Source organism: Prunus mume, linkage group LG1 (assembly GCF_029339155.1).
Source record: "Prunus mume cultivar Tortuosa linkage group LG1, ASM2933915v1, whole genome shotgun sequence".
NCBI lineage: Eukaryota > Viridiplantae > Streptophyta > Magnoliopsida > Rosales > Rosaceae > Prunus > Prunus mume.
In genome coordinates this window covers 13,035,646-13,055,279 of record NC_142698.1, presented here as the reverse complement: position 1 = coordinate 13,055,279, position 19,634 = coordinate 13,035,646, and the positions used below count along the sequence as shown (strand labels likewise).

Genomic DNA, 19,634 nt, shown 5'->3' with positions numbered 1-19,634 from the left:
ATTTATAATGTCCAACCGCGTTTATAGGCATGCGTGAAACACATAGGCGCGCGTCAAATTTCCATATTTGATGGTGGCGTGGTGAAATTTTATGGTTTTTAACTCAACAAAGACGTCTGTCTTTCTTGCAAGGAAGCCGAGGCAACTTCCTCCTTCTTCATCCTCTAGTCTAGTGAGCCATCAACATCTCCTTTTTAAAAAAGTCTTGTAATGTGCTGCACTCCACTGAACTTCACTTTTTGGGCTTTCTCAGTTTTCACACTTTCAAAAAGGTTTCATTTCATACGCACCATTTTTGTTTCCATTTTTGCTTTTGAGTATGTGAGATGAATTACTTGGGTCCTCTCATCACTTCAGTTTCTGAATTGGAGGAAGAAAGAAGCCATGTTCCTGCAAACCCAAGAGCAAAATTGGTAAGTCCATGCATTTTGTTTCATAAAGTTCACTTCTGTTATTAGCTATAGTTTTAAATTAGTGGTCTTGGTTACGTATTTCTAATCTCGGCTGTAGGATTGCATTCATTAAATGTGTTGGTAGATTACATTCAATCCAACGGTTGATATTTGAAATATGTAACTAATTCTTAACATAAAATACTTATTGAAGAATCTCCCCAAACTTAATGCCCAACTGTAGTTTTAACTTTTGTTTTGGATGACTTTATGCATTATTATAATTTGATTTCACACTGCAAACACGGTTTCAACTTTGAAGACTCACTGCTTTTGTTATCTTCTTTTTGCCCTCTTGTTATGATGACTGTTTTGCAATGACGGGTGATGAAAAATTTGTGTATATAAATAATCACAGAGAGAGAGAGAGAGAGAGAGAGAAATTACAATTGGGCTTTATTTTAATAATTTGAATTATTTTGGTGCAGAAGATGTCAGTGTGTGTGTTATGGGTATCAAGGAATCAAATTTCCAGATTTCCCACGTGCAAACTCATGGAATCATCTGAATTATCTTATCCTCGTCATTCATAAATTGGTCTTCTGGGGTTGGCATGCTTGACTTCTGGTCTTCATGGTGAAAAGGGAAAACTTTAATTTTAAAGTTGATCAAACATAATTGGAATTGAACAATGGAAGCTCCAGTGAGGCAACAGAGCTTCAGTGAGAAGAAGATGACTAAGCAGTTAACAGGAAAACGTGAAGACACTCCCTTGCATTTGGCAGCAAGGCAAGGAAATTTGGGATTGGTCATAGAAATCATCTCTAATTGTGGGGAGGCGGATTTGAATGAAGTGTTGTCGAAGCAGAATCATTCGGGTGAAACCGCCTTATATGTGGCAGCTGAATGTGGTTATGTTGATTTGGTGAAGGAAATGATGAAATACTATGATATTGGTTCAGCTGGCATCAAAGCTAGAAATGGCTTTGATGCATTTCACATTGCTTCCAAGCAAGGGAACTTCGGTAAGCCTCCATGAATGTTTCCAAGTTTAGTCACCTTGTTCCGTCCTTTAATATGATGTTAATTTGCCCCGCATACAATAATCACAAAGGAAATAGTTTCATCTTATTGCATAAAATTCTTTACCTCATTTTCATTTGTGAATTTTGTAGGAGACTAGGAAATTTTTTAAATAAAGATTGAAATTGAAAAATAATAACAGTATTGTGGCTTACTTAGTAACCTGTAATTTTTGGAGTAAATCATCTCAAATCATTGTTCGGTTGCTGAATTGCAGAGGTGCTGAAGGTCCTCATGGAGGCCATTCCAGAGCTTTCGATGACCGTTGATCACTCAAACAGCACAGCATTGCACACTGCTGCAGCACAGGGCCATATTGAAGTAGTTAATTTCCTTTTGGAGACCGGTTGCAGCTTGGTGTCCATAGCACAACGCAATGGGAAAACTGCCTTGCATTCTGCAGCAAGGAAAGGGCATTTGGAGGTGGTCAAGGCCCTTTTGAGTAAAGAAACTGGAATTGCAACAAGAAATGATAAGAAGGGGCAGACAGCTCTCCATATGGCAGTCAAGGGACGGAATGTTGAGCTGGTAAATGAGCTAGCGAAGGCAGATCCTTCCTTGATAAACGTGGTCGATAACAAGGGCAACACTGCCTTGCACATAGCAACCCAGAAAGCTCTAGTTCAGGTAATAAAATGTGTTCTTTTTGGCATTTAAAACATTTCAAAGAGAGATGAGCCTATGGTTATTACTAAACTGTTCTTTCTTTATATGCATAATAATCTTCATATAAAGTCGAATTGTGACAATGAGAATGAGGTCCAATTGGGCATAGGAACATAATGCTTAAATGGTCATTTGAATCCTCATACGGTTAAGCCCCTGAGATCATACTTTTTTGCAGATTGTGCGGGTGCTGTTAAGTTATAAGGGAGTGGCCGAAACCACCATTAACAAATCTGGAGAAACTGCTCTTGACACTGCAGAGAGATCGGGGCACTCACTGATCGCTGCTATTCTAGTAGAGCATGGCATTGAAAGTGCCAAATCCATCAAGCCACCAACTTTAAACACAAACCGTGAACTCAAACAAACTGTAAGTGAAATAAAACACGAGGTGCATGACCAGCTTAAGCACACAAGACAAACACGAAAGCAAGTGCATGGTATGGTAAAGCGGCTCAGCAAAATGCATTCAGAGGGACTAAACAATGCAATAAACTCCACCACAGTTGTGGCTGTCCTCATTGCCACTGTTGCCTTTGCTGCAATATTCACTCTCCCGGGCCAGTACCCTAAACCCCCTGAAAAAGCTCCTCCCGGAAATATTGCCCTCGAAGAAGTCCCTCCTGGATACTCCCCTGGAGAAGCGAATATTGCCTCCAGAACAGAGTTTGTAGTCTTCTTTATCTTTGACTCTTTTGCTCTCTTCATATCATTGGCTGTTGTGGTGGTTCAAACTTCAATTGTTGTTATAGAGAGGAAGGCAAAGGAGAAACTGATGACAGTCATAAACAAGCTAATGTGGATGGCTTGTGTGATGGTTTCAGTGGCATTTCTTGCACTGTCATGTATAATTGTGGGAGAAGAGAAATGGTTGGCTGTTGCAGTAACAGCTATAGGGACAGTGATTATGGGGACGACATTGGGAACAATGTGTTATTGGATGATTGCGCAGCGAGTCGAAGCTTCTAAAATGCGTAGCAGCACTAGGAGGTCATCGATGAGCAGCTGGTCACACTCACACTCCTGTTCTTTCTCGGTGATGTCAGATTCTGAGCTTCTCAACACTCAGTTTAAGAGCAAGAAAGTCTATGCAATTTGATATGGGATGTGTTACATATAAATTGCCTGCCTCCTAATTTGTTTTCTGGTCCCTGATGTATATAAGTGATGTAGAACATAATCTCAGCCATTCTCAATTAGGCAAGTAGAAGTTGATGTTCTACAAGATGGCCAGTTAAATATGTAATAGCAGGGCTTTTTCTATCAAGCATATTGAGAAGATATATTTTCCTTGACACAATTTTGTAACTTACAAAAGCCCATGACCACTAGATCATCCAATTATGTTTTGGATTGGATGGCATCATTTGGATGAAGTGACTCAGCTGAGAAAGGAGCAAGACTTGGAAATCCACCTTAGCTGTAACATCATGATATATTTGGAGTTTTGGACCATTCTACCAAGTCCTTATGCAGAAAAAGTATTTCTTTTTTGAAGTGTACATGCCTTTAGGCCTTCTTTTTCCCCTTAAAATGGGTAAACAGGATAAAAGAGAAGCCTTTTTCCTGTCTGCAACTCTTTTTCTCATTTTATAGGTGGTCATGTTAATGAGGACATGCACCAGAATAAAAGTTGAAGAAGATGACAAGGTCATTGCAGAAAAACATTTAGTCCAGAAATATCTCTGCAAGTGCAAGGAAATAATGTTGATGCCTTGAATCTCTCCAAGCTGACACTACCCACATGCAGACATGCTCCACTTGCTCACCGGTCCCACCAAATGCCACATATACATCTCATACCCTCCATTGAGATAACACTCAATATCACTGTTTTGATACTCCTATCAATCACGAAATGTCACGTGTGATAAGTTTTTTACGTGATAGTATGTGATTCCTATTCCCATTTTACATAAGTTTTTCTGCATCATTAGTTCATGCTTAGTCTTTTTTCTTTTTCTTTGTCTTGTTCATGTAGACAAATGAAGTCAATAGATAAAGATATTATGTATGGGGAGAAAGAACAATTTGTTCCTTATGTGGTGCTAAGAGCTATGGCCTCTCCAAATTCCAAAATCATAATATGCTTTTTCTCAGAAACACCAATAATTAGTCTATTGGTCCCCATTACATTTCCAATATAAGTGCCTTAAATTTCCAACATATTATAGTGTTGAAATTTCCATTACCTCAATTTATGATATCAGAGACCTCTGCTTTCAAACAAATATGATCTTGTCTGGTTTAGTGGCATATCAATCTGAACAGGACATAAATACAAGAAAAGCCATAAAACTTAAAAGCAACTGATAATGCAGGTAGTTTTCTAACTTTTTCACCCTCATTTTACTAGTAGATAGAGAAGCTGTTACTAATAATTTCTAACATGTGTGAAAATAAAAGAACTCATCCTCTCTTCGAGAAAAACTTAATTGCAACGGAAATAGCACCCCAATTAATAATGTTATAGCGTTATTGGTCGAACATAGCAAAATAATATTATCCAAATTTCATGAAAATCTTTCTCTTATCCTCAAGAGGTACAAGACCTATCCTTCTCAACTTTGGCATAGACAACCATGTTGATGTTATGGTGGGGATATGAGTTTCTTGTTATATATGCTTGTATTGTATGTATTGTATGTATTTCCTAGTGCTCTACAAATGAGTTTCATACATCTTGTCCTGTCAAAAATCTAGCAGACAAATTTTTTGAAATGAATGTTGAGTCAAAATCAAAAGAAAAAGAAAAAGAATGGAATGCTAAAATGTTCTTGGCCTGAAAATTGACATTTTCAATTAATCTTTTGACTTCAATAATAGTTTTGGTGTGACATTGCTGTTACATTCCTTTTTATTTATCTAAATACATTTCTGATACACGTAACATGCCTCTGTGGATGCTTTGCAGAGGCAGACAGGGAACACTGTGTAACAATACTTTTCAATGCAGTAAGATGAATTCAAGCACAAGTTCTTGTTAATTTTCCAGGCTGAACTGCTCGAGAACAATTATTGCGCTTCTTTTAGAAAAACAAAGTATTATAGGATGTAACTCACAGTGCACTCGAATTCAAATTCCCTTTACGTAGTTCAGATTAATTTAAAGTAAATTATTATTTGAAAATAGAAAAATTAGGAAGTCACCTTAATCATAGGGAACATCCGTTGCCCTATAGAGATTATGAGATCACCTGATAATTAGGAAAGCCACCTTAATGACAGAGAAAAGATAAATGGGTGATGTGTCCCTAACTTCTATGCAGTACAGTAGTGACCAGAAGTCTAGAAGAGAAAGAACAGTAGAACAAATAACCCACAGTTCTTTTGGGTAAATGTAAAACTAAAAAGTCTAAAAGGACGATGATGGTTTTATCCAAAAACCAAAAAAGAATGATGGACATAAAGCCTGAAACTTTCATTGAGAATCTAGTTCAGGAGAAAAGCAGCTTATAGAAGCCAGCTAGCTGCTGGTGTGGACAAAGACCTTAGCTAATTTTACCGTACCTAAACCACTAGAAAAGTTTTGAGTCACTCACTCACTTTACAGAAAAAGGTTTCTATTATTTTGGGGGACTTTACTATTTGTGCTAACACATTATCAATTTCTTTCCATTACTTCTTATATTTCCAAATTGTTTCCATTTTCAGCATCAATTAACTCTAAGAGCATTTCCACTTATTTGTCATGACAAAGGACAAAGAGAGGCAATAGATATTACTATTCATGTGAATAGTGGCAGCCCTTACAAAATGCTTATTGTGTTTTCACTCATTACCATGGCAATTCAAAGGCAACCACTATTCACATGAGATATGAGGAGATAAATTTGTATAGAATTTTGATGTGAGAAGTAAAGAATATGATTAGGTATTTATATAATACAAAATTATGATTTTTTTTGGGTTTTTTTAAATCAGTTATTTAAATTGGTTGCTAATGTCATTATGAAGTCAACATTACATCAATTGCCCAGGCAGCAACACGGGCTGATTTTGCCTAAGGGCTTGTCCAGGTTGGTGGGCCCCACGCCTTGCCCAGACTTACCTTTGCGTGTTGGAGTCGTCTTGTGGGCTAGACCCTGTCCTCCCCGGGCAAAAAGCCTTCCGCTGAAGTGCCCTAAGGGAAGTCTGAAAAAAATCTACTAGTGTAGTGATTTGAAGCAATTGTTTCTTCATAAAAGATTATGGGTGCAAGCAATTATTTTTTCAGGAAAATTATGGGTTCAAGTCTTCGCATAAATGTAGTATGTGTGAATTTAGCATATTATTGCTTCTCTCAATAAAAAAAGGACATCCAAAAATCAAACTCTTAAGGGAAGTCCAACTTGCAACAGTTTATAGATTTCTTGACGTGTTTAAGGCTTATGGACTATCTTAAAGATCGGGTACATTTAAACCATGTAGTCGTGACTTTTTTCTCCACATTATTCAACATGGAGATATTGGATTAGAATTTATAGATCCACTGGTCACTAAAGATATATAAAACAATATAAAGATCTTTAAAATGTCTTTGTTGGGTCATATCTTGATGACTTTTTTTAATAAAGAGGGGAGCAAGTCATTTGTCACACGCAATAATTAATAACATTAATGCATATTATACTAAGTAACAGAAATAATCAAACCAACTCGATTGTAATTACAAAACTTCTGATGTAACAAAAGTTGAACAGGGAAAGTGTTTTTAGACTTTTTTTTATTTGAACAGTTAAATTCTCTAAATGAATGCAGGCCAAGAAAGTCTGATGACTCTGATCAAACAGTGCTGGAAAACGTGCAAATGCCTGTACATCAATCACACTGCATATTAAATTCAAATGAAGCCCAAATTCAAAACAGATTAACAGGAAAACTTGGAAGTGGGAAACATTTGAAATTCTCAATCATATAATGTAATCATATTCATGTGTGTGTCTCTCATATCATTAGATGTGGCCTGGTGAGATCTCTTGACCCCCACAAACTGCATCCTTGAAGCAGACAGTGAACAGAACTCATGACTTTCATTTGCACTCTTTCTTGAGCTAAACAGCTGCTGTGACTGTTTGCAATGAGCAATTGCTCCCTCTATTGAGCTCTCAAGCTCTGAATTTGCACTGGTACTTCTCTTCAGCAACTGCATATCAGAGAAACCACTTGAGCTGAATGAGAAAGATGAAGATGAAGATGAAGAAACAGAGGAAGTTGTGGATGAACACAAGGATTTTGGTGCAGATGGATGTTGAATGGCCCCAGAGAATGACTTTCTGTGGGTATTGGAATTTTCCTCAGCCATTTCTTTCTCAATGCTTTTCATGAGAGTAGTTGATGATATTTGATATCTGCCATTGTCAATTTTCCCAAAAGGGTTTTTCTTGGCCACCTTCATGTACTTATTTGAGCAAAAGTCCTTGACTTTTGAACCATTTTCTGCTTCTGCATTTCTTGCTGGCTTTGCACAAGAGTAGTCATCTGCACAAGTGGGCTTACTGAACAAAGATTTAACATATGCCCTTGAAGCCTTGAGCTTTTGACCCAAAGAAGACTGCTTGATCTGCTTGAGTTTTGTGGACCAAGATTTCTTTTGATGATCATGACCACCAATGAAATTAACACACATTTCAGCTGTCCATTCAGAGATGTACTCATCTGAGGTTAGCTCACTGCTAACCCTGCAAGATTCTGACGGTGAGATATTGCAGGACCTATCCAATGGGGTGCTTGTATTGGTGGAAGCTGTGGTGGTAGAGCTATTGATGAAGGGAATGCTGAAGCTGTCTTCAATGGCTTCTTGGGTTTTGTTCCCAAGTGAGGTGTTTGAGCTCTGAAGGATCTTTTGGACCATCTGTAAGCGAGGTGGGAGATGAAGAGGAAGGAGCTTACCTTTGTAGAAGAGCTCATCAGCTGGGGATGTTGTCGTTTCTTTATCTTGAGAAACTGAGGACATTTGAAACTCAAACTCTCTGGTTTGTGGTGGAGAGCCAATGGAATAACAAAAGAAGTTGGAGGAGGAGCTTACTTCCATGTCTATATAGTCTTCATCTGTAGTTTCACCTGAGGCTTGGCTTCTGGCCATCTCATGTAACCCTGCTCGCTCACTCTGTCTGTGTGTGTGTGTGTGTGTGTGTGAAGACGCTTATGGGAAGGAGAGCTTGGTGAAGGAAGAGGCAGAGCACCCTTTTAAGTAAAGGTGTTGCCAAGTTGGAATAATATATAATAATAATTTTTCTCTTTCAATATCTTGAATGCTTCCAAGAACTAAAGTGCAGAAAGAAAATAACTATAGCTTTTTCCTTTTGGGCTAAGAACATTAATTTGTAGCTTATTCTTGTATTTTGGGCTAAAGAACAATAATTTTGTAGCTTCAATAGATTCCAATCACAGTTTTTTTAAACCGTCCCATGAGATTTTAATGTTGTGATTATTGACAGTTTCCTTAGAAATTATAGTTTTCTTAAGGCAGATTTGAACCAACCAAATTTTGACACATAGCTGCTTATAATCAAACCATCAAATCAAACTTTTGTAATGCCCAGACTGTAGAGCGTGATTAGTGGGATGACATGGCTTGAACATCCCCATATATGTACGTTTTTCTTAGTCCACATCCACTCTTACTGTAAACGCCTTGAATTTGGATTCTTCAAATGTTTGAGCACAAAGCTTAGACTTCAAGTACAAGATGTTGACAGGGCAGAGCTTCTGTTTTTATTGAGAGTTTCAATGTAAGCAACATGCCCCATCTTTTGAACACTGTTAAGAAAATGAAAGTACATTGACGATTGAAGGAGAGAGAGCAAATCAAACTTCTGAGAAATGAAATCTAATCTGAAATCTTGATATCCATTCAATAGGGAATGTTAGCAACCTTCTCTCTAACCTTCTCATTTGGACATTCTCCTTTCTTTGTTTGATATGTCATTCTCCTTACACTTAAAACAATGTCATTAATATATTATTCAAGTTAACTTTTGTTTTCCAAGTTTACCCTTATTAAATGTATTCAATTTATCCAAAAACATTTCACAACTTCCTTACCATCTTATTAATTTTTTTTAAAGAACATATTTGCTTTTAAGAGGAAAGGTCCTTTTTAAAAAAAATAAATTTAAAAAAAACAAACAAAGGGTTTAGATAGAAAAAAAAAAGTCCTTTGTGTTTAAAAAAAAACGGACATTTCCTCTTTTTTTTTAAAAAAAGCATATATGTTCTTTAAAAAAAATAATTGACGTTAGAAAAAAATTAATAAGATGGTAAGAAAGTTGTGAAATGTTTTTGGATAAATTGAATACATTTAATAAGGGTAAACTTGGAAAGCAAAAGTTAGCTTGAATAATATATTAATGACATTGTTTTAAGTGTAAGGAGAATGACACATGTCAAAGAAAGAAAAATCCAAAGGAGAAGGTTAGAGAGAAGGTTCTAGCATTTCTCCCATCGAATATCTATATGGGAATTCTAAATGGATCACCTCTCTTAATTAAGTTTGTGCTTCCTTTTCACTATTCAGGTTATTTGTAGCACTTCTGAATTTTCCTCAAAGATTGAACCCATATTTTAGGTTCTATGACAAATACCATTTGTAACTGTTTTATTTTCCTTAAATAAAAAAAAAAGGAAGAGAATCAGCCAACACGGTCGAGCCCAAAAGATAAAAACTTTGCCTTGCCTTAGGGATAAGAGATCTCAGATTCCAACCTTCTTCCAAAATAATGCATCTCATGTTTATATGCCAATTACATGTATAATTATGTTATTTTTTCTGCAACATCCACTAACCTGCCTGCAACCAAGATTTGAATTTGAAAACCATCTTGTGTATTTTTTATGTTTGTCTGGGCAACCCACTTCTCGAAATCTGGTTTTCTGCACTCACTCACAATTCTATAATCAGTGGAGGGGAGAGAGAGATATTTCATTTCATTTTTTTCATCAAAGAACACAAAATAAAAAATTATATTCTCCACACCAACTACTATCATGGGCTATCATATGTGGATGTCCTCATCTAACCTAGTCAAAATTGTTGCAAAGATTTAACCTCATCATCATCATTGTTTATAATATCTGTCTTTGGAATTTCAAACTGTTGACCATATTAACATGTAAAAACAACCCACAAGGTCCAATTTCATGGGCAGTAAAAAACATCTGAGAACAGAACTTCATAATATTTGTTTAGTCAGTGTCTTAGAATAATGTAAAAAGGATTTTGTATTTCATATTTAATTTAAGATTCTACATCATCTTCCCAATAATGTATGAGGTCATTTGATTATTTTGTTCGTCAACATTAGCTTTTACCCAATTCTTTTTCCTGTTCTTTTTTTCTTCCCTATTTTGTAGACATGGTTTTTATTGTCAACTTTTTTATTGACCTAGTTGGTAAAATAGTATTCTGGCATGGATTGGAGGGCCTGCCATGGAGCCATTAAAAGGTACAAAAAGGTGGAAGCTCACTGCCAGTAATGGTAGCCATCACGTGCCTACACGAGACAGACCATATTATGATATTAATCTTACTAACACCCTGATCAAGAGGTCACGTGATGCTAATAATCTTAAGAGATGCTCGAGTTCTGGTCCTCCTAGCCACATGATTGATCTCATTTTAACCAATGTGACTGAAAAATTCCATCGGCTTTATGAATATGAGTTTATGTCAAAGCTCACTAGGGTCGCCGCTTTTGAGAAGTCTATTTTCTTCGCAAGAAATACTAATTACAGTCGCCCGGACAGTGATGGCAGTAGGTGAGGTCTCATCAACCATCAGTGGATGATAGCCAATCCCAGCTCACGTGTACACGACGGTCGCTATCACATATCTCCCTTCCATATGCAACAGATGCCCTGTAATCAAGTGTTGCTCACATGATCAGTGAAATCAATTTCTTTGCTCTATGCGCAATATGTTTCAAACAGACCTGGAAGAAGAAGTTGCATGGTTGTGGTATCTATACACAGGAGAAATTAATTTGCTTTTAACTTTTTAAGGTATCTACATCTTGTAATCAAAGACGAGAATTTACACACTTCGATAAACCTAAGCACTCGAATGTTTGTCCACTTTTTATTTACAACCTATGAGGAGTGTTGCCTGTAAATACATAGCATTGCATCTTGTCTGGAAATGAAAGCTACTAACTTGCTTGTTCCACTAGACATGCCACAATCCATCCTTGTTATGAGATCAAAATGCACCAGTATACATATTCGGATATTCCACCGTATGAACTTGGCCTATTTCCTGCTGGTCAGCTAGGGGTTTTTAGGTCCTTTTCAAGTTCATCAAACTCCCAATCATTAATCTCCTCTGTTGAGCCTTCTTTGCCAACCTTCCCATGTTCTGGCTCTAGTTTTGCCAATTCTTCTTTTGGGCTTAGTGTCTTGTCTCCCTTAATCAAGGAAGAATTGGATACTTTATCCTGTTTGAGTTCTGGAGTCCCAGTGGTCAATGGAGGGGCCTTACCATGTTCTGGTTCTACTTTTGCCAATTCTTCTTTTGAGTCTACTGTCTTCTTCTCCCCTTTAATCAAGGAAGAATTGGAAACTTCATCCTGTTTGAGTTCTGGAGTCCCAGTGGTCAATGGAGGGGTCTTCCCATGTTCTGGCTCTAGCTTTGCCAGTTCTTCTTTTGGGTCTAAAGTCTTCTCTCCCTTAATCAAGGAAGAATTGGATACTTCATCCAGTTTGAGTTCTGGAGGTCCAGCAGTCAATGGAGAGGTGGTCAATGGAGAAGATGTCAATGGAGAGGTAGAGGTAGGAGATGGAATTATTTGGGGCCTATCACTAGACGGTGTCTCTGGTCTTTGTGGTGAAGCTTCGATTTCCAATGTCGGTCTGTCAATGGATTCAAATTCATCTTTTATTTTTTTGAGGGCATCAAAGAGGTCTTTGACCTTCTGGTCATCTCTCCTGGATCAAGAGTGTACCATGTATCATATCAAGGGAGTGATGCTATAAACATAGAGATGTACCTAATGGCAGAAGGGAAAATGACAGCATAGACGAGAGTGTACCTGAAAATGCCTTCAGTTTGAACGTAGAACTGCCTTTTCATGGTCTCCACTACACTTAAGGTGGTCAGAAACTGAAATGACAAAGGGAAATTAGATTGAGGAATATTTCATGCTGATATATCCGTTCAAAGCACAATGAATGAAGAAATACAAGATTAATACATACATGCAAAAGTGGAACGTGATCTTAAAGAATTTGACTGAAAATTTCACTTATCAAAGGATTAAAAAAACAGTGGAAAATGTGTGCATACCTTCGCTTCCATGTCCAAATATTCCTCTTCAAGAGTTTTTCTTGGGTTATTTACTTTCGAACTTCCATCATCCATACGAGGTGATATATTTGCTCTGATATAAATAAACAATCAGAGGCTTGATAAAATTGTGTAAAAGGAAAGCTAAGAGAAACAGAGAAAATTACCCTTGACTTGACCTCAAGCTCTCCACGAGATTCTTAATACGAACGATGGATGATCCCAAGCTTTCCTAGTTTATGATATGAAAAAAGAAAATTATAGTAATAGATAAAAGTGAACGTGATGCACTAGTTAAAATAAATTATCAACATATAAGAAGAAAACTATTACCTTGTAGGTAGAGAGAAGTTGGATTACCAAATGCACAAAATGGTCTCCATATCTCTCCAGTTCACCACTTGAACAAGAAAATAACCAAATATCATTAAATATGAAGAACTCATCATACACTAGGGGATGGACACAACAGTGCAAGTACAGAAAACGTTAAAGAGATCATATCATAGGATATTAATTCCATTTCAAGTTTTCAGAATACATTTATCCAACATGAAATATTGGCATCAGATTCATTTGCTGATCACTGTAAATAAGATCTACATACTTGACCTGCTTCTCCTTTTTCTCTGTGTATGAGGTCTGGAGAACCCATGTATCTTCCAAAAAACTAATCCAAGTATTGACAACATCAACTTCTGTTTTACATGAAGCAATGGATCTTGACAGCTCATCTTCCTGTGATTAAAGAAAACAGATATTATAGATACTCCATAGCAAGCTATTAAATGCTCATCCAAAGTACATCTGTAGAAAACCATTCTTAATGTATGCATTCTAAATGTGACCTAAGGCATAACAAAAAACCTATAATACCTTTGATTTTATGTGTACAAGAATCTGATTGCTTGCTTCATCAAACTGTTCTCTTTCTTCCCTTGCATTGTGAAGGCGTGCACGAACGGCCTTCAATGAAATAATCACCTGTAAAAAATGTTCAGCCGTATATATATACCCCCCAGCAAAAGAATATGAGAAAACAGAATAGGACTTATTTTGCAGGCTATAGAATTGGTGGGGGTGACATTTGCAGTTCGCCTCTTCTGATGCTCACACCGGAAAAAAAAAATGCATATGTATACTCTCATGAACACCCTTCAACTTGTTTAAATAGGCTCTGTGAATGGGGACAATTTTATCATTAACAAAAACGCACCACTTTAGTTGATCACCATCAATATGAATATCAGAGTACATTTTACCTAGAAGCCTAGAACTAACGATTAATTAAACGCTATTGGAAATGACTGCGATCTCCTAAAGCGCACTATCTCTTTATATATAACAGAGGAGGAACCTTTTTCAGTTCTTGTTGGAGTTCTTCTCTTTGCCTCTCAAGTTGTCCGATCTCTGCCACCAATTCCTGAAAAATGCCAAGTTACTACAATTTCGTGGACGTCAACAACAAAATGGATCACAACCAAACAAATTTATTCCAGTAAACAGTCCACTATATAGACAGTAGGCCTCAACCATATGTGACATAAAAATTTAACAAGTCTACTAGACAAAAAAGAAGTCATACATCAATTCTGAAAAATTAAATTAAAGATGATTAAGATGTTCTTAAATCACATTTCTATACATATTAACAATGGGTACAAAAATTTATCAGCTACCATTGTGTGGGAAGTCTGCAGTTTTTATTTAAGCATCTAAATAAGTTGACACGTGCCAGTGTGGGCAATACTTGCATGATAAGGTTAATCCTCAAAGATACAAAAATTAGGTCTAAATCCATCAAACAAATAGTAAAAGGTAAGGTTCAAATTTTATACTAGCTAAAAGAAGAGTCTGATATTAAATCCATTCTGTTGAATACCACAAACTCTGAGCAACTGAAGCCCATGTAAACATGTAATGTACAGATCGATAGGCTTCAAGACATATTAGTTAAGCTATCATTAACTGAAAATGCCTATTCAATCGAGACTTATGATATATCTGTGCAAAAGAATTCCTTAGTTGAATGGATTCACATAGTTCTTTCACATTCTCTTTTGAAAAAGGGGGAAATAAGTCTTTTGAGCCAGTATACCTTCTCCAGTTGGCTTACTTCATTAGCTTTAGCTACACGAAAGTTGAGTGCTTCTTCTTTCTGAAACCTGCTTTAAGTATTGAGAGAAAGAATAAAAACCAGTAAAGAAAATAAAGATAAAGGAAACACCAACTGGACCTAATTTTCACATTTTCTTTGTCAAATAGCAATTAATCAAATATCAAAATGGAGAGGTGTGTGCTGACATGAACCAAAAATGTATAGAGCTCAAGTGCACTTTTAAAAACAAACAAACAAACAAACTTTTATTGAAGAAAACATAAAAGATACAACAGAAGTGCTCAAGAAGCCACAAAAAAAACAGCTAAAACATCTAACACTAGAAGATTGCAGCTTTCCGATCTAAATAAATGAAACGAAAATTAATCTCCCAAAGAAATTAATGACAACCATCAGATTAATCTACTTCAACACTATGTTTAGCAAGCAGACTCCTTTACTGATGAAAAAGGTCCTTTACGGTCCATACACAATATGAGAATCCATTTTATCAAGTAGGAAAAGAAGGAAATAAACATATGCTAATTCATTTAAACTGCAAATTCTCAGAAAAACTAGGTCATGAACAAAAAACTATTTCACAATGGATGTGCTTACATAAGCATCTATTTTCTGAACACATGTGCAGCTATACACAGACAAAAAAACAATCATGGAAACCTGCATACAACACCAGCACACATAGACACAAGCAAAATGCTTTAAAATACAATTTGAAACCTGTGGTCTAAAATGCGCTTTTCAGCTTGTGAGGTGGAGTTAGCAAGAGATTCTGAAAATACTTTTAATTTTTCAACCTGCAATATAAATTAAAACGGGCAGTTAGATACAAATAAGAGAAGAACTGGCCTGAGAAGATGGGGCCTAATTGCCTAAACACATGCAGTGCCCCTCAAAGGCATAGCTAGGCTTCTTATGCAGTAACCATACTTAAAATAATATATATAAAACACACAGTAACTGAGAAGAATGTTCAGATTAATTTTTATAAGATGAACTGAAAATTTGTAGCTTTGTTCTTCACACTGTTTCTCTAGATTGCATTCAGGATACGTTTCATGGATACCATGTAATGTTTGACCTCACTGAACTGTTAAAAACTGTTTTATCAAACCCACTTTTAGGTTAAGTTGTTTGTCAAACCCTGAATCAGTCTAGAACATTCAGAACTGTCAATTCCTCTTTTGTTACAGTTCAAAGGAAAGGAGGGAGGTGCGGGGATGATATCACATGGAGTATACCTTTTCACAGTGCATCTCGGGCGAGTCCCCATTGCTCAAGGATTTCTTCTTTAATAACAGATCCTCCAACCTGGAGCATAGTTGAATTTCAACAAGTGCTTCTTTTAAATTCTGCAAGGAAATCAGACTTTTCAGTTCAACGAGTCATATACACTTAGTTATCCTAATTCCTTAGTTGATGATATTTAAACAGTTAGGGAGTTAAGGCATGTATCATATTTGAACAGCTGAATTTCTACATGCGCTTCTTTTATACTGAAACAGAGATTCTGATAACACTTTTAATTTGAATGTGAATAAAATAAAATCATCTCAAATAAAACCGTGCATTTATGGGAGATGTATTTGAATGTGTGCTTGTATTTGCATAAATAAAAAGATCAAGTTTACCTCTATTGTTGCATCCCTTTCCTTCTCAGATGAATTTTCACAACCTTCACTTCGAGGCTTTTGGTGTGCCATCACTTTATCAAGTTCTTCCCTTATACTGCAGGCTTCAGCATCTATTCTGAGAGCAGAGAACAAAAACAGGTGGAGGACAAGATTAGGTGAAGAACAACTGGATCTTATTAAAACTTAAACTAATAATGATTGTCTAAGAATGGAAACATGTGGATTCCAAACATTCACCAAAGGAGATCGAATAGAGGGTATGCAAATAAAAAACTCTGCTGTATGTTATTGTCCTCTACATAATAAACTAACAAAGAAAAAGGAAAACCAAACTTCAAGAGCACAAAATGCAGTGGTATGGAAGGATAATTGTAAGAATCATGCTCAACAAGTTTGGAGTTTCATTGATCACATGTAGACACAGAGAGAGAGAGAGAGAGTGAGCAGCAGAAAATATACATATTATGAATTCATAGTGCTGATTGATCTGTTTGATCAAAGTCCGAGCATGCAACAGTCACTTCAGTATATAATATCTACTAGAGCATATAAAAACACAAATTTAACATATCAAGGCATAAGGCGGAGCTACAAAATTCTGTTTCTTAATCACAGAAGAATCAGCATAGCACAAAACATCAAAAACCAATAACTGAACAGTCATTTTCATTCCAAATATCTCTTAGTTTGCATGTTAATGCCCAAACATGCAGCCAAAAAAAGAAGGAAAAAAAAATGTTCCTCAACCACCTTGCAAGATCAGCATTTATTTTCAGCCCTGCAATTGCACCTTGAGCAAATTGGAGCAATTCTTCTCGTTTTATCTGAAAATAGAAGTAAAAAGAAAAATAGATAAGAAAGGGACGCATGCATTAAACTCAAAAATCTTAAATTGCAACATAATTTGCATAAGGTTAGAAATGTTACTGTTTTTGGCTTATGAAAAAATTATGTAACTTTTCATATGAGTAGAAATATGAAGATGGCAGTTCAAGAAACAGAGGAAAAAAGGGAATGGTTTCTTGGGAACTGAAGCCTTCAAATGATAATATTAATATGTAACTTTTAATAAGAAGCACTTTCAACGATTAGAACGTCGATTGGACTGAGACAAGAAAATTTCAAGCAAAACATTTGTGAAAGCTGAATATATAGGCCATTCTTAGATGTCTGATCCCAAAAGTACTCAGAAGGCTTACAGCCTTAAGTTAACCCCATTCATGCTGAATTCGTGCATACGCCTGTCCTTACCAGTACTTCATCTTGATAGTATGAAAGTGCTGCTGCCAAATTCTGTACACTGCTCATTACTACATTATGTACCTCCTTTCCTCCTGTAAGACAGAGCCTGTATATGGTACAAGAAAATTCATGTAATATTTTAATATTCAAATAATATTATCCGCAAGAGCTATCTTTAGGAAAATTATCTTTACTTTATTGAATAGTTTTTTGGTCAACCAAACAGAATCTTTCTTGCTGTTGTTATGGACTAAAAATGTAATTTCAAGGACCTAAGTTATCACAAAGAAGTGGTAATCAGCCATTATGAGAATATTAGAAGAGTGAGAAAAATAACCCATATATCTCCAAAAGTAGCGAAACTTCTTCCTCATTTGGTTCTTCAAGAATCTGAGTCATACAAAAGAGTTAACCTGCGGTTAAACTCCATGGATCAGCAAATACAAAGCCCAGCCAATGTATGCAGAATGGCACTAAAACTCAAGGGAAAGCTTAAAGGAAGAAATCAAAATATTCTACAACTTTGCACACAGATTAGAGGGAGGAGGAAAAAAACTTTAATAAATTAGAACCATTTCATTTTGACTTTTCATGTATAACAAAAGAAGAGTTCTTTTCTACTTATAATGCACCTCTTGGTGACCCCTGATTGCCGTTTGTTATTATAGGACCCCATAACTTCACTCATCATATAAGCACTAGGGGATTAGCCTTGTAATTGGTAAAATAAGCAAACAATTCCATCTATGTCAACGAAGTCATTTAATTAAGATCAAAATTAGAGACTATCATCCATTCTCAGCACTTGTCTATACAAGAAGACTGATATGATGCGTATGAGAAAACATTAATAATTTCTCAACTTACCATTGATAATGTTATGCCTTCAAGTGCTTGGCTATGTAGAAAGACATCGCGAAAAGTTTTTGGTTCATCTCCCATATCAGAGTCAATGTAATAAACCTGTCTCAAACAGAAACACACAAGAATTACAACGATAGAGTAACCAAAACAACAAAAACATAACTGTCGAGTGCATCAGGGTTTACCCACCAGCGTAGGTCTTTTTGGCGATTCCATGGATTCATCAAAGTTAAGTTGGTCATCAGGGCTTCTTTCATTGTTCACATTGTAAAGGCTGGGCAATCTCTCTATTTCTTTAAGTGCAACCAACCACCTCCTCAGTAGCTGAACCCTTTCTACCCCTCTACAGGAAACAGACACCTCTTCCAATCTTTTCACAGTGAGCCTAAAACTCTGTAAATTCCTAGGGCCCTGATTAACAAACCCAGGCAAACAAATCAGAATTTGAATAAAATTAATATTAAAACTAACTCCAATTTTTTTTCTATAAGAAAAACAAACAAACATGAAATGGGAATTCATTTTTTTTGGGTTGCAACGAAATGGGCATCCATTCAAACAGCGGATAATCTCAAAATGAAAAAATTAAAGCAGCTCAATCAAAATTTGAATTCTTTCAATCAAATGAAGTAATAAAATGATTAAAAGGAAATGGTGAGTTGGGAAATAGTACAATGCGTTCAGGGAGGAGGAGTCTGGCACCGCCGGCGACGGCATTCCCGGCGTGAAGGACGACAGAGTCGGCGTAGTTCCGTACGGTGCGAGTGAGGCTATTGGTAGCCCCTGCTTCCACTGCCAGGTTCACCGCATTTCTTATCCACGACATGTCATCCGCCGCTCTCTTTTTCTCGCGTTTTCTTACGGAAATTCCCGCTCGCCAAACAGAAAAACAAATAAATTAAGGTAAAATGATGAAAGGAGGCGGATTTTTGTTGATTTTGGGTTGATGGAGAAGATGGAGAAGAAGTCAAGCAATTCCTTCCGGGTGCAAAATGAACCTTTTTTTCTGGTTCTAGTTGGAGTACTTTGCGCGGCTTTGCCTTTTGTTTCGCTTCCTTTTCTTCTTTCAACTCCGAATTTACCAAATTACCCCTATTCTTACTAATTGCAAACGAGCAACGTCTAGCATGGGCGTGGAGGATTTCTCGGCATATTAAACGCTTAATTAAACCATACGAAGCGACGTCGTTTCATGATAAACATGATTTAAGGTTTTTATATATATATATTTTTATATTGCATAAACATAATTTTATGTAGAATGCTACTTGATCATTAGAAATATACTAATCAACATTTCAGCCATTTTCAAGTACTATGCTATATCCTTTTTTAAATTAATTTTTGCGGGTTATGTAATAAACAAATAATGA

At 36.3% G+C, this 19,634-nt stretch overlaps 2 protein-coding genes and 1 pseudogene across 6 annotated transcripts; 1 reads left to right on the top strand and 2 right to left on the bottom strand.

Moving 5' to 3' along the window:
• The first annotated feature begins 270 nt into the window (after window positions 1-270).
• LOC103340107 (ankyrin repeat-containing protein At5g02620) lies at window positions 271-3,441 on the top strand. Of its 2 annotated transcripts, none has more exons than XM_008243489.3 (4): window positions 271-413; window positions 881-1,417; window positions 1,693-2,102; window positions 2,320-3,441. In XM_008243489.3, exons 2-4 carry the CDS (start codon window positions 1,084-1,086, stop codon window positions 3,238-3,240), a joined length of 1,665 nt encoding a protein of 554 aa, XP_008241711.2. In that variant the 5' UTR covers window positions 271-413; window positions 881-1,083; the 3' UTR covers window positions 3,241-3,441. The 2 variants fall into 2 exon arrangements, with proteins under 2 accessions (XP_008241711.2, XP_008241719.2); XM_008243497.3 differs by having other exon boundaries at window positions 273-413; window positions 884-1,417.
• A 3,374-nt stretch (window positions 3,442-6,815) lies between these two features.
• Window positions 6,816-8,475, bottom strand: LOC103340130 (putative membrane-associated kinase regulator 4 pseudogene; annotated as a pseudogene). Its single transcript, XR_016123374.1, has one exon. The product of XR_016123374.1 is annotated as a putative membrane-associated kinase regulator 4 pseudogene (transcript).
• A 2,609-nt stretch (window positions 8,476-11,084) lies between these two features.
• Window positions 11,085-19,289, bottom strand: LOC103340140 (uncharacterized). 3 transcript variants are annotated; one of them, XM_016791322.2, is made up of 18 exons: window positions 18,935-19,289; window positions 18,451-18,672; window positions 18,265-18,360; window positions 17,735-17,787; window positions 17,407-17,503; window positions 16,906-16,979; window positions 16,153-16,270; window positions 15,763-15,873; window positions 15,242-15,318; window positions 14,501-14,570; window positions 13,760-13,825; window positions 13,279-13,386; window positions 13,010-13,140; window positions 12,736-12,802; window positions 12,570-12,634; window positions 12,403-12,496; window positions 12,149-12,219; window positions 11,085-12,044 (listed from the first exon to the last, which is right to left on the bottom strand). In XM_016791322.2, the coding sequence occupies exons 1-18, from the start codon at window positions 19,085-19,087 to the stop codon at window positions 11,384-11,386; spliced, it is 2,334 nt and encodes a 777-aa protein (XP_016646808.1). In that variant the 5' UTR covers window positions 19,088-19,289; the 3' UTR covers window positions 11,085-11,383. The 3 variants fall into 3 exon arrangements, with proteins under 3 accessions (XP_016646808.1, XP_008241741.1, XP_016646810.1); XM_008243519.3 differs by having other exon boundaries at window positions 14,501-14,567; XM_016791324.2 differs by having other exon boundaries at window positions 17,735-17,810; window positions 18,935-19,273.
• Between the last annotated feature and the right edge of the window lie 345 nt (window positions 19,290-19,634).

Excerpts from the sequence above, each read along its gene's own strand:
- LOC103340107 (XM_008243489.3), top strand. The coding sequence starts at position 1,084 with ATGGAAGCTCCAGTGAGGCAACAGAGCTTCAGTGAGAAGAAGATGACT. Across the intron at positions 1,418-1,692 it reads TTCCAAGCAAGGGAACTTCG|AGGTGCTGAAGGTCCTCATG; the intron begins GTAAGCCTCCAT and ends GCTGAATTGCAG. Across the intron at positions 2,103-2,319 it reads CCCAGAAAGCTCTAGTTCAG|ATTGTGCGGGTGCTGTTAAG; the intron begins GTAATAAAATGT and ends ACTTTTTTGCAG.
- LOC103340140 (XM_016791322.2), bottom strand. The coding sequence starts at position 19,087 with ATGTCGTGGATAAGAAATGCGGTGAACCTGGCAGTGGAAGCAGGGGCT. Across the intron at positions 14,571-15,241 it reads AAGCGCATTTTAGACCACAG|CAGGTTTCAGAAAGAAGAAG; the intron begins GTTTCAAATTGT and ends CAATACTTAAAG. Across the intron at positions 13,141-13,278 it reads TTGTACACATAAAATCAAAG|GAAGATGAGCTGTCAAGATC; the intron begins GTATTATAGGTT and ends CTTTAATCACAG.